General features: G+C 42.0%; 1 protein-coding gene across 1 annotated transcript; it reads left to right on the plus strand.

Annotated features, from left to right (window-relative positions):
• Positions 1–221: 221 nt before the first annotated feature.
• Positions 222–488, plus strand: LOC133784701 (uncharacterized). Its single transcript, XM_062223985.1, has one exon. The coding sequence runs from the start codon at positions 222–224 to the stop codon at positions 486–488; it is 267 nt and encodes an 88-aa protein (XP_062079969.1).
• Positions 489–15,089: the final 14,601 nt, after the last annotated feature.

Here is a 15,089-nt window from a genome sequence, read left to right on the forward strand (position 1 = left end):
TATAATTTTTTATTTTTTATTTTTTAATTATAAATTTTAAAAAGAAAAATTAAAAAATGTGAAAAATTTAGAAAATATAAATAATATTTTGGAACAATTTTAGACCACATAGAATATATATATATTTATATATTCTAGTTTCTAGGGATGAGTACCCTAGCTCACGCTACTTCTTTAGAAGAATACTTGTCCTAAATCAGATCTAGAAGATCGTATCATCAATGGCAAAATCCTCTATGACTTGTTCTCTGTCTGTTTTAGTTTTAGCATTGGCTCTTCTTGCTCTAACTTTTATTCCCTATGCATCTGCAAAACACAAGCCATCACCACCACCGCCACCACATGGAGCTCCGACCAAGTCTCCGGTCGTACCACCAATACCCAGGCCGCGTCCACCGCCACCACCACCACCATCACGACTGCCGCCGCCACCACAACGGAAATATGGAAGATCATCTTCAGCTTCATCACCACCGCCGCCGCTCTAGATAATATATATGTAGTCATCTCATTCTTTCTTTAGTTCACAAATCATATATTTTAGCTCTAGATAATATATATTGTTTTTATTTATTTATGGAAAGATATATTGTTTTTACTTAGTTATGTGAAATGATATTGGAAAAAATCATTATTAGGAAATTCCAAGAGAGAACAAGATGAGAAGAAGTTTAAACATTCTGACATTTCTGAGACTGAATTAAGTGAGAAGTTTTTTTTTCAACTCTACTCAAATTACTTTCTTGTTATGATTATATATATGATCAATGTAAACAAAAGGGATAGATTTTTTTTTATTTATGTTTGATATCAACTAGCATGTTCCAGCTTCATTCTTCAAACCTAACATTTTTCTGAGCACACAATTTCTTCAAACTAAGATATAATGGTGTATATCTGTTTGAAGAAATCTCTTCGAACATTACAAAGAAGAAAAAAAAAAAAGAGAAGATCTGAGACAAGCATATTGGAATAATTAATTTCCACAATCAAGACTTGTCAATTTACATGACTTTTTGCAAGAAGACAAATAATGTTTTACTTTTTATGCATAAAAGTGATATTTTCTACATTTGGTGGGATCCATCGATTTTGTTTGATATACTTTCTTTTGTCTTTATTTGATCAAAAACTCAGTTCAATTTAAATATTTAATTGGACCACCAAAACTATTAGTAATTAATTAGAAAATATAAAAAGTAAAAAATTCACTGATGAAAAGTTTAGAATTAGCATTTCCAACTAATACTCTACTCTATTCTTTAAAATATCTCACACAAAAATCATTTTCTTTTCTATATAGATTGATGAGGATTAAATGTGCTTTGGAGCTAAATTGGTTTACATTATTATAATAAATTAATGTATTGAGGATGAATGGCTAAGTCAATAATTGAGCAGCGATTAAAGAATTATAGGAATGTTCAAATTATTAGTGTTGAATAAATCCCCATATACGCTGCAACAAACAAGCCAGTAACATAAATCAGTTACAACAGAAATCAGCCAAACAACTACTCAACTACTTCAACAAAGAAATAAAACTAATTCACTAGTATACAGAAGAAAAAAAGGATAAGTGATCACAATTTTAGATTCTTCATAACTTCAGTTTTTTTTATAAAGATAAGCTTCGTGAAACTTCTAGAGAGAGAAATGTGTTTGTAGAGTGTGAGAGAAAAAGGGAAGAGTGAGAGAAAAGGAAAAGAAAAACAAAAGAGATCAAGTAGAGAGTTGAGAAGGGATTACCAGTCAAGTTCATGTGACTCGGAATCCACCATTATTGATATACCAAGATTCTTGATTATTACAGTTCTGAGCTACCTCAGGGGCAAGCTCAAAGAGGACGACGTAGCCCCAATTTTAGGGTGAACCTCTATAACTCTCCGTGCTTGATTTTCTCTCCCTTTCTTCTACTAATTTCAGCTTTTGCGCTTGCTTTGTCTATGGCGTGAGCCCTAATTTCCTTAATGTGTTGCAGTGTGGTCGAAGATGAGTACAACTTTGCATTAGGAAAAAAAATTAGGCTTAATTTGATATAGGCATTTACTTTTCCAATTATTTTTGTTCAAGATTCATGGTTAATTTAGAACCACACGCGTATTGATTGTAAAAGCAAAAAAGGTCATAAGTGACCTTGTGAATCTAATATTTACTGAGTTATTGGTGTAGGGTATATATCGGTAATTTCTCTACAGTGGTATCAGAGCCAAGTTCCTTGGCTGGAAGATTCAAAAATTGCAGTAGAACATTCAAATATTTAGGTCTGAACGAAAAGGAAACCAGCAAGACAAAAACTGAGTTCTTGACCGATCAAGAGTAGAGGATTTGTTATTTCTAAGAAGATTAATTGTTTTAATTTCATTTAATTTAATATGAGTAAATTTAGAATGGATATTGACAAGTTTGATGGTTCAGGTGATTATAGAATATGGAGAAAGAAGATTCGAGCATTGTTGGTTCAATAAAAATGGTTAAGGGTGCTTGATGACCCTATTGAATGGCTAGAAAACACTGCCAAAAATCATAAGGAAGAATTTCTTGAAACTGCCATTGGTATGCTAATCTTTAACTTGTCTGATTATATTATCAGATTAGTAGATAATGAAGATACACCATCCAAAATATGGAAGAATTGGATGAGAAATTTTAGAAGAAATCACTAACCAACAAGATCTTCTTTGTTACACCCAGATTTCGAGAATGAAGATTTTGATCTCAAAACTCAAGCTTGTAATGTGTAAGCTCGAGATAAGAATACTTGTCATGTAAATCAGCATTAATGAGAAAGTCAAGGACAATCTCGCTAAGCAGTGAAGGCGACAACAAAGGAATTGTCGAGCTCGGAAACTACATGGTCTTAGAGGAGTTCCGAGATTATAAATTTGGCTCAGAAACCACAATGACAATAGTTCAACACTTGTATAAATCTCTTACCATCAGAAAATACGGTTCGAGCTCAAGAGTTGTGAGCTCAGAGATGATGATCTCGGTAACATCACTTGTTGAGAATATAGGCAAACCGAGGTGTCGAGCTCGAAATGGGTGAACGTTCTCGAAGGCGTGTAAGTATAGTGTCCAAGCTCGTAAGCTGTGTGTGAACATGTTTATTGTTGTAAAATACCTATGTTTAAGGGATTAGATGTAGTCTGTTATTAAATCCTAAATATCATGGGATATATACGTGTACGTGGTAACTGTATGCATTTATTTAATTGATTTGTATCATAACTCCCCGAAATATGTGGGAAGATATTCTCTGAACCACTCTATAAATAGAGTGGAACAGTTCATTTGTAGGACGGAAGAAATTGGTACTTGGGAAGACTCTGTAAAATTGCTTCCACAAAGCTTTGAGAGAATTCTAACAAGTGAATAACACAGACTCGTGGACTAGGCAGATTTTAACTGCTGAACCACGTAAAAAATTGTGTCTATATTGTTCGTTTCCTTTGATATTTTTGTTTAATTTCTCTTCATTTCTAAGTTGACGAAAAATGACGTCGACTGTTTGGTGCTTTCATTGAGAGCCATTAAACTAGATGTGAGCCTGTTTAATAAAAAAAGCCTCCTGAATCATCAATGGTCGCTGCAAGTAACCCCAATACTGATGAGAGACCATTGCCCCAGATACCTGAGGAGCAAACTCCCCGTGCTGAGGACTACCCACGACGGCCTAGAAAGCAGCCCATGGTGGACCCAGATCCTGAAGAGAGGAGTGATTCGTCCAACTTTCGGGGGCCGCCTGCCCCCAAGCCTGATGAAGATATGCATTACAATCCTTAAAGATATGTTCCAATTGTGGAACTTGAAAATCGCCAACTGCGCAAACAGTTGGCAGAGGCAATGAAACACAATGAAGAATTAGCCAGACAAGTTGCTAACGCTTAGGCACCTCCCCGGAGGCCTAGGGGATGTCCCTGTGGGAGCATAGCCACCAGGAGGGCAGAGCAAGTGCCATCACCGATGTCTCAGCCAACTCAGCCAAGGCCTTGGAGGAGTAACCGGGCTAAGGCTACTGCCAACCCGACCGCAGAAGTACCAACAAGAACGGGTAATAACCGAACCCCCACGGTGGCTCGAAACCCGAACCCTGATGCTACGCGAAACAACCCAGAACGTGATCGGGCAAACTCTGGACCATCCAGGCTCGACAATGGGAGACAGCCGCCATCACCTATAAGGCACCCACCATCACCAATAAGGCACCCCTCACCAGTCCAGGAGGTACCACAAACTACACATCAGAGGCCATCTCACAGTGGTAGTTGAGATGGAAACCGACAGGCTAGGCCTAGACAAGGGAACAAAAGAGAGGCTACCCGAGATCATAGGCTCAACAGCCTTCAGGAAGCCAAATGTCAAGATCACAAACTGCTGGGACAAGGAGGCTAGCAAAAGACCCACCTCGTAATCATCGAGCCACGTATCCAGAAAGGGCTACGAGTTACATAAGTGAAAGCTCAGACTACACTCAATCTGTGAGCATTTATAACACTGAACCTATGCATACAGGGAATCGAGGGAATCACCTTGATCTGCGGGATCAAATAAACCATAATCGGGGTCGAGATAATCCCCCGAACCCTGATCTGCGCAACCACATGAATGGCCGCAAACAGTCAGCATATAACCCTGTACCGAGACAGGGAGCTGGATTTTTTATTAACGATAACCAGCCCCCTCAGGTCCAGGCTCAGCCTCCATTGGATTTAGTCCAGGAAAGGATTGACCAATTAGAAAGAGCATTCAGGCTCCTGCAGAATGAGTGTAGTAGGGATAAGGTTGAAGAGTCCAATGAAGAGCTCGAGCATTTTGCCCCACATATCTCCAGCACTTCGCTCCCTCAGGGGTTTAGGATACCTCATGTCCCGCCATTTGACGGAAACTCAGACCCGTATAGTCATCTGAGTACCTTCAACACCATCATGCGAGCCAACAACGTTGGGTACGAGCTCAGATGTATGTTGTTCCCTGCTACACTTACAGGACCAGCAAAAATCTGGTTTGAGAAGTTTAAAAGGCATTCGATCTCGTCCTGGGATCAATTGTCTAAAGACTTTAAGAAACAATTTAAGGCTATGATTGGCATCAGGCTTGAGGCCTCAGCCTTAACGAATGTCCAACAACAACAAAATGAGTCATTGAAGAGTTACCTCATGAGGTTTAACCTAGAAGTGGCTCGAGCTCGAGATGTCGATTATAGCGGTCACCTGATGGCTGTTAGAGCGAGTATACTGCCAGGAATTCCCCTTTGGGAAGACTTACAAAGGAAACCTATTAGGACGCCAACCGAGTTCAATCGGAGGGCCCAGAGGTTTGTCAATGTAGAAGAGGCGAGGTCAGCACTAACATGACCTCTCAGCCCATAACTACAACGATAAACATAAACCCTGCCTCAACCTCGGTGGCCCCCTCAACTTCTAAACCCTCTGGGGACAACCCTTCTAAAAGGAAGAAGAACGAAGGGAATAACCCCGAGGCTATGGAGGGAAGAAGAAGAAATGGGACAAATATTTCTCCGTATACAAAGTGTATACCGAGTTCAACGAGTCTCTGGAGAATATTTACTTGGCTAATGAGAACTAGGTCCCGTTTAGACGACCTAAACCCATGAGGAACTGAAAGCCAAATGGCAGCAACTGCACAACCTACCCAGGACAATAACTCTCGAGCTCGGGAGGACGAGCAATCCCCTCCGATTGATGAAGAGGATGTAATAACCATCTCGGGGGGGGGGGGGGGGGGCTCATATTGCAGGATTGGGCAATAACACCCAAAAGAGCTACGTGAATGAGCTCAAGACTGGAGACGGTTCTCCCTACGAACCCGAGCCACGAGCTCCAAAACAGCAAAGGGTTGAGACCCAACCCATAACATTTACTGAAGAGGATGTGTCACACGTCCAGTTTCCTCATAACAACCCCCTGGTTATAACTCTCCAACTCGGGAACAAGAGGGTACGCCAACTCCTGATTGATAACGGGAGCTCGATGAATATCCTTTATAAAGCCACTCTAGAAAAGATAGGACTTGCGTTTCGCGATCTGAAAGCATGTGCAACAACATTGTACGGTTTTTCAGGAGAAGAGATTGCATGTATGGGATCCATCGAACTCCATGTGACCTTGGGAGACTATCCAGTGTCACTAACCAAGATGATGGAGTTTGTTGTGGTGGACCTCCCATCGGCCTACAACGTACTGCTCAGGAGACCGGACCTAGTTGGGCTGGGGGCAGTATCATCCGTTAGGCATTTGGCCATCAAGTTCCTGACTTCTAGTGGCATCGGGACGTTGAAAGGAGACCAGCTTGCAGAAAGAGAATGTTATAGCATCTCCATAAGGGGAAAGAAGCAAACAAGTGCACAGACACTTGTATTTATTCAGAACAAGGATGGGACGGTCTTCGAGATAGATGAAGAGATCGACCCCGGGATAGAAGAAAGGGTTGACCTCAAATCTCTGGAAGAGCTCGAGGAGGTCAAGCTTGAAGAAGTCGATCCCACGAAGACGGTGAAAGTGGGTAAGAATATTTCAAAAGAAGCAAAATAGAAATTAATATGCTTCTTAAAGGAAAACCAGGATGTGTTCGCATGGTCACACTCGGACATGGTAGGAATCAGTCTGAATGTCATGAGCCATGCGCTTAACATTGACCAAAGATTCCCCCCGAATCAGCAAAATCGAAGACTCTTGGACGATGATAGAAATAAGGCTCTCAAGGAAGAAGTCGACAGGTTAAAGGCAAATCAATTCATACGAGATGCATTTTATCCTAATTGGATCGCCAATCCAGTGTTGGTCCCGAAGCCCAATGGCAAATGACGAACCTGTATCGATTACTTAGACCTTAATAAGGCATGTCCAAAGGATTATTTCCCCTACCTCGAATAGATCAACTCGTAGATGCCACGACAGGTCACAGCATTATGTCGTTCATGGATGCTTATTCAAGATACAACCAGATTGCCATGCACGCACCAGACCAAGAGCATACGAGCTCTGTAACCGATAAAGGGTTGTACTGCTACAATGTCATGCCTTTCGGGCTCAAAAACGTTGGAGCCACATACCAAAGGCTAGTGAACAGGATGCTTTCCGAACAGATAGGGAATAACATGGAAGTTTATGTTGATGACATGCTTGTCAAGTCCAAACATAACAATAACCATGTGGATGATCTCACCGAATTCTTTACTGTACTTTGAAAGTATAACATGAAACTTAACCCACAAAAATTCTCTTTCGGAGTGTCTTCGAGAAAATTTCTGGGATGTATAGTAAATGCACGAGGAATAGAGGTTAATCTAGACAAGATCAAGGCATTGATTGATATGCCCTCACCTTGAAAGCATAAGGATGTCCATAGCTTAACTGGACGGATGGCGGCCCTAAGTAGGTTTTATTTCAAAGTCTGCAGACTGTTGTCTTCCCTTTTTCAACCTTTTGAGAGGAGGCAAAAAATTCGAGTGGTCAGAGGAGTGCGAGCTTGCATTCCAAAACTTAAAGAAGCATCTTGCCGAACCACCAATCTTGTTGAAACCTATCACGGGAGAAGTCTTGTATTTATATCTCGCTACAACCGAGCACGCCATTAGTGTCGTGCTCGTCCGAGAGGAGAAGAATGTACAAAAAACAGTGTACTATGTCAACAAAAGGTTACTGGGGGCAGAATCCAGGTACCTGTTGATGGAAAAACTAGCTCTCAACCTGATCCACTCATCTCGAATGCTCCGACCCTATTTCCAAGCACACCCCATTCATGTGCTAACTGACCAACCATTACGACAAGTTCTATCTAAACCAGAAGCTTCTGGAAGATTGTTAAAGTGGGTTATCGAACTCAACAAATTTGAGATCACATACCACCCAAGAACGACCATCAAGGGACAGGCCCTGGCAGATTTCATTGTCGAGTGTACTGAAGTATCTAACGATGAAGTTGTAACCCCAGCCCGCGAGCTGTGGAAACTTTACGTCGACGGATCCTCCAACGAAAATGGATCGGGGGCAAGCATTATACTGATCATCCCAGCAGGAAATCGATTCCACTCTACTTTAAGGTTCAACTTAGAGGCATCGAATAACGAGGCTGAATACGAAGCATTTCTAGCAAGACTTCAGATAGCCAAAGAGCTCAAAGCTAAGGCTATACACTGCTATAGTGACTCACAACTGATGGTCAACCAAGTTTTGGGAGAATATCAGGCCTCGTGGCATAAAAATGGTTGCGTACCTAGAGAAAACCAAAGTTGTGCTCGGACAATTCGAATTCTATGCTATAAAACAAGTTCCCCGAGAACAAAATTCGAATGCAGACGCGTTGGCCAGGCTCACTACCACCAACGAGGTTGATATATTGAACGTGGTCCCGGTAGAATTTCTGTCGACCCCCAGTATTAATGAGCCTGACAAAGAAGACGTTTGCATGATAAATTCTCAACCTACCTGGATGACCCTAATATTCGATTACCTCGAAATCGGAATTCTCCCAGCAGAACGGAATGAGGCTCGGAAACTGATGTATCAGATCCTGAGGTATACTATTGTGGAAGGACGGTTATATCGAAGAGGGTATTCTATGTCATTACTCCAATGTGTAACTCCACCCGAGGCAAAGAAAATTCTGGAAGAAATTCATGAAGGATTTTGTGGAGATCACACCGAGGGGCATAGCTATCCAAAAAGGTGATAAGGCAAGGGTATTTCTGGCCCACAATGAAGGCAGATGTGTTCGAATACGTCAAACGATGTGATAAATGCCAACGGTTTGCCTCAATTCCACGAGCTCCACCTACTGAGCTCACCATGTTGGCCTCCCCATGGCCATTTGCGGTGTGGGGAATCGACATTATAGGCTCGTTACCAACAGGCAAAGGTGGAGTAAAGTACGTTGTAGTCGCAGTCGATTATTTCCCAAAATGGACCGAGGTCGAACCCCTGGCCACAATTACCTCGAAAAAAGCTTTAGACTTTGTGGTAAAAAATATCTTCTGTCGATATGGGATGATTGGGAAGACAGTGTCGGACAATGGTACCCAGTTCGACAGTGACATGTTTACCCACTTCTGTGAGAAGAATGGGATAATAAAAAGCTTCTCCTCCCTCGCCCACCCCCAATCAAATGGCCAGGTCAAAGCAGTCAACAAAACCCTAAAAAGCTCCATAAAGAAAAGGTTAGAGGAGGCTAAGGGGAGGTGGCCCGAGGAGTTACCTCAGGTTTTGTGGGCTTATCGAACCATAGCTCGAACTTCAACAGGGCATACTCCCTTCTCCCTAGCATATGGATGCGAGGCCATGTTGCCGATTGAAGTCGAAATACCCACAATATGGAGCCATGCCTACAATCAAGCCTCGAACCAATCCCAACTCGAAGAAAGTCTAGACCTCATTGAAGAAAGACAAGATGAAGCTCAATTGAAAAATGTTGCATACCAGCAACGAGCTACCAGGTATTTCAACAAGAAGGTTCGAGATAGAAAATTCGGATTGGGAGATTTGGTACTAAGACGTGTATTTTTGGCCACACGAGACCCGTCTGCTGGAGTACTCGGACCTAACTGGGAAGGACCTTACCAAATCGAGTCTATCATCCGACCTGGGGCATATAAATTGGCAAGACTAAACGGAGAGTTTGTGACGCGAGCTTGGAACGGTGAACATCTACGACCTTATTATCAATAATGTAGGAAGGGTGTTTTTGTTGTACCCAATCTTCTTTAATTTTCAGACATTTGTTAATAAAATGTTAAACTTTGCTCAAAAAGTTATTTTCTTTATTTTATGTTGTATTTTTTGCAAACTCTCTTAATTTAATAACCTATGGTCACACTCATAGGATATTAAGGGGGCATCAATGGTATACAATCATACCTTAAGTTTGAAAAAATAAATAACATAAAACAAAAATGTCTGGATCATTAACCCGACATAAAAATTACAAGTTTATGGATTAATAACCAAACACGCGAGCTAAAGTTGTCTGGATATAACCAGATTCGCGAGCTAAGATTGTATAGACATAACCAGATTATAAAAATTATAAGTGTATGGATTAATAACCAAACACGCGAGCTAAAGCTATCTGGATATAACCAGATTCACGAGCTAAGATTGTCTGGACATAACCAGATTATAAAAATTATAAGTATATGGATTAATAAACAAACACGCGAGCTAAAGCTGTCTGGATATAACCAGATTCACGAGCTAAGATTGTCTGGACATAACCAGGTTATAAAAATTATAAGTGTGTGGATTAATAACCAAACATGTGAGCTAAAGTTGTTTGGATATAACCAGATTCGCGAGCTAAGATTGTCTAGACATAACCAGATTATAAAAATTATAAGTGTATGGATTAATAACCAAACATGCGAGCTAAAGTTGTTTGGATATAACCAGATTCGCGAGCTAAGATTGTCTGGACATAACTAGATTATAAAAATTATAAGTGTATGGATTAATAACCAAACACGCGAGCTAAAGCTGTCTCGATATAACTAGATTCACGAGCTAAGATTGTTTGGACATAACCAGATTATAAAAATTATAAGTGTATGGATTAATAACCAAACATGCGAGCTAAAGTTGTTTGGATATAACCAGATTCGCGAGCTAAGATTGTCTGGACATAACTAGATTATAAAAATTATAAGTGTATGGATTAATAACCAAACACGCGAGCTAAAGTTGTCTCGATATAACTAGATTCACGAGCTAAGATTGTTTGGACATAACCAGATTATAAAAATTATAAGTGTATGGATTAATAACCAAACACTCGAGCTAAAGCTGTCTGGATATAACCAGATTCGCGAGCTAAGATTGTCTGGACATAACCAAATTATAAATGTATGGATTAATAACCAAACACGCGAACTAAAGTTGTCTAGATATAACCAGATTCGTGAGCTAAGATTGTCTGGACATAACCAGATTATAAAAATTATAAGTGTATGGATTAATAACTAAACACGCGAGCTAAAGCTGTCTGGATATAACCAGATTCACGAGCTATGATTGTCTGGACATAACCAGGTTATAAAAATTATAAGTGCATGGATCACTAACCAGACACGAGCTAAATAAGTTTGGAACAAACCAGCTAAAACTAATCGACAGAAAGGAGTGTAAATAAACCTACTTCGAATTAAGTCGATTCTGAGGCTAGAAAATTTTGCAAAAATTAGTTTCGACCTCATAATCTTGAGGAGCTACTCGAGGATGAGAAAAAGTGACTAGAAGAGAAAAATATAATTAAACTACTAAGATTACATACCATATAAGTACTTTCGAGTACATGGTAAAAGTAAATTCCGACCTTGACAATAACGAGGTCGGACATGGATATATCGAGTAAACTGTGCATGAATGCATTGAAACTCGAGCTTAAATCCAACAAATGTGTTTGTACGAATAAACAAACATAAAAGCAAGCCTTTAGTATAACATTCTTGAAATATTTAAACTCAGAAATGTAAAGCAAAAATATTAAAGCAAAAGCTAAACGTAAAAGCAAATGCATAATCGAGCCAGAAAATTGCGTGCATAAAGATTAAAATTACTGTCTAAATAATAATAAAATAGCCCTAGAAAGAGCTATGCATTGTCTTTGCCCCAAGGGCATTTATATAAAAAAAGGAGAGGTATTACAAAAAACTTAATGGGATGCATGTCAGGTCCCGACCAGTGACCCTCGACCAGAGGGCGCGCATCCTGCGCACGGACTCGTACGGACGAGTGGGCCGAGTAATGTCACGACCAGTGACGCGGCCCACTAAGGGCCCATGGGGCTTGGGTGGTTTAGGGATTACTTAGCATGGATGTACTCCTCCTTCTTAAGTAACTTAGCATGGTGGGTTTACGCCCTTAATGGGCCGGCCATTTAGTTTATGGGCTTGTCCACATGCTTTAGATAGATATTTTAAGGGAAATGGATAGTGGGGAGCTTGCCACTTGTCAACCTAGGGTGTTCTCTAGTTGCCTATATATATGGCAATGCCCACACATGTTTAGGGGCTGCCATTACATTTCTCTATACTTGTAAACACATTTGTTATCAATACAAAGCACGGATTCTTTGTACCTTGTTGCCTTGTTCCTTTCATTAAGTTGCTTACACTCTTTCGGAGTGGTTTTCCATACCCACTCTTTTAGGCTGACTTTGCCGACGGACTGGTGAAGTGCCGCACTCCCTAACCTCGGTGGGTTCGGAGCGTGTCAGGTGGTATCAGAGCTGATTGTGTGGAGAAAGAGTAGAACTAATGACGGATCAACCAATGGCGGAAGCCACGAAGCAAGTGTCTAAAAAGAAATCTGATCTTAGAGAAGTAGTAACTGAACTAGAAAAACGTCTCGAAACGAACGTTTACCTTGTCCATGCCATGGATTCACGAATTGGAGGCCTTGAAGAAAAGTGCAATGATCTAGAAGCAGAAGATGCTGCTATACACGGCTCCATTTCGGATGCACTTCAAATGTAGGCTGAAAGTCTGCGAGATGAAGTTGGAACCATGAGGGATTTGCTGCTCGCAGAAGTAAATTCCATACGAGCCCGGCTCGATGTCATGGAGGTAAACAAAAGAGAGAGAGACGCAGAGCATCGAGAGATGCTCAACCGACAGGAGGAGGCGAATACAGCCACCATGGCCAAGCTTGAAGAAATCCAAGCCGATTGGGCCATGTGTAGAAGAGCTGCGTCCGGAGGTGGAGTTTCCACCCCCTCGGTTCACAAAATCGAAATACCAAAGCCAAAGTCATTTGGTGGGGCCCGAAATGCCAAGGAAGTTGACAACTTCATATGGGGCCTGTCTCAGTATTTTGAAGCTACCAATATCACTGATGAGGCAGTAAAAATCCGAACCTCAGCTATGTACTTATCCGATACTGCCATGTTATGGTGGCGCCGGAGGCATGGAGAGATTGGAAGACAACTCTGCGTGATGGACTCTTTTGAAGATTTCAAAAGGGAGCTAAAGAAGCAATTCTACCCCGAGAACGCACTAGATGATGCGAAGGGCCAGTTGAGACGGCTTAAACAAACTAGCGGGATCCGAGAGTATGTAAGAGATTTTACAACTTTGATCCTAGAAGTCCCGAGCTCTACCGAAGAAGACTCGCTGTTTAACTTCATTGATGGGTTACAACAGTGGGCTAAAGTTGAGTTAAGGCGGAGGAATGTTCAAGATCTTTCTTCGGCCATTGCAGTGGCCGAGAGCTTAACCGACTATACTTCTAAAGAATCCTCCAAACCGAAGGAAACAAAGACGTTTGTTAACCCGAGGAGCGGAGGAGGAGAACGATGGAAGGCTAGAGGGACGACCGATGCTAGTACGAGTCAAAAGGGGAAGACTAAGGAAATGGCCACACGAGACACTGTTCGATGCTTTGTTTGTGCTGGGCCACATTGGGCAAGGGAATGTCCACAAAAACGGCTGTTGAATGCTCAGGCAGTCGTTAAACAAAGGGAGCTCGAGGAACAACAAAGACTCGAGGAGCAAGGAGCCAGATGCGGCTCGATGAAATTGTTGAAAGCCCTGAAAGCCAGGCCACGAACAAGAACAGATGGCCAGATGTTCGTGGATATCATCCTCAACGGAACGAAGATGACGGCGCTGGTCGATACAGGTGCATCTCACAATTTCTTGTCACCCTTTGGAGCGAGGAGCGTTGGGGTAAAGCCTACTCACGAAGGCGGGGCACTGAAGACGGTAAATTCGGTGCCTATCCCAATAACCGGCGTTGCCAATGGCGTTGAAACCAGTCTTGGTGAATGGACTGGTTGGACTAATTGGTCGATAGTGAACATGGACGACTACAATGTTGTCCTAGGGATGGAATTCTTTGATCAGACAAAGGCCATCCTCATTCCCTACGCCAATCAGGTTTGCATCTCTGATGATGCCGGTCCATGTGTTGTTTCTACCCGAACAGCCATGGAAATTGAAGAACGAGCGTTGTCCGCTCTTCAATTTAGGCGAGGAATGCACCAGGAGGGTGTGAGTTACCTTGCTATACTGAAGGAGTTTGATGATGAGGTATTATCAGCCCCAACAGTGGAACTCGATGAAGTACAAAGCGTACTGAATGAGTTTGAGGATGTAATGTCGGATGCCTTGCCTACGCAGCTACCCCCTCGACGTGGTGTGGACCACGAGATCGAGCTAGAAGCAGGTGCCAAGCCTCCCGCAATGTGTCCTTATCGGATGGCTCCGCCGGAGTTAGCCGAGCTGCGTAGTCAGTTGAGAGAGTTACTCATCGCTGGCTTAATCAGACCCTCTAGGGCACCCTTTGGGGCGCCTGTGTTGTTCCAGAAGAAGAAGGACGGGAGCCTTCAGATGTGCATCGACTATCGGGCACTTAACAAGATTACCATAAAAAATAAGTACCCGATACCGCTGATCGCGGATTTGTTCGACCAATTAGGAACTGCTCGATACTTTACCAAACTTGATCTTCGCTCCGGCTACTATCAAGTAAGGATTAAAGAGGGCGACCAGCCGAAGACCACGTGCATGACTCGATACGGCTCGTACGAATACTTGGTGATGCCTTTCGGTCTTACCAATGCCCCCGCGACGTTTTGCACATTGATGAATAAGGTATTTCAAGATTACCTTGATAAATTCATTGTTGTCTATTTGGACGATATTGTCATATATAGCAACAGTCTGGGAGAACACCTTGACCACTTGAAATTAGCTTTTGCGTTGCTAAGGGAAAATCAGCTCTTTGTTAAAAGAGAGAAGTGCACCTTTGCGAGCAATGAAGTAATGTTCTTGGGTCACAAAATCAGAGATGGACTTCTGATGATGGATGGGGCCAAGGTGGTGGCCATCCAAGATTGGGAACCCCGGAAGAAAGTCCCCGAACTAAGGTCCTTCCTTGGTTTGGTGAACTACTATCGACGATTCATCAAAAGCTACTCTGCCCGAGTAGCTAAACTGACCGACATGCTTAAGAAAAACAAACCTTGGGTATGGGACGATGCTTGCCAAAGCGCGTTCGATGACTTGAAGGACGCGGTTGCTGTTGAACCTTTGCTGGTCCTGCCTGACTGCGCAAAGCCCTTTGAGGTGCACACCG

Source organism: Humulus lupulus, chromosome 6 (genome assembly GCF_963169125.1).
Source record: "Humulus lupulus chromosome 6, drHumLupu1.1, whole genome shotgun sequence".
Lineage (NCBI taxonomy): Eukaryota > Viridiplantae > Streptophyta > Magnoliopsida > Rosales > Cannabaceae > Humulus > Humulus lupulus.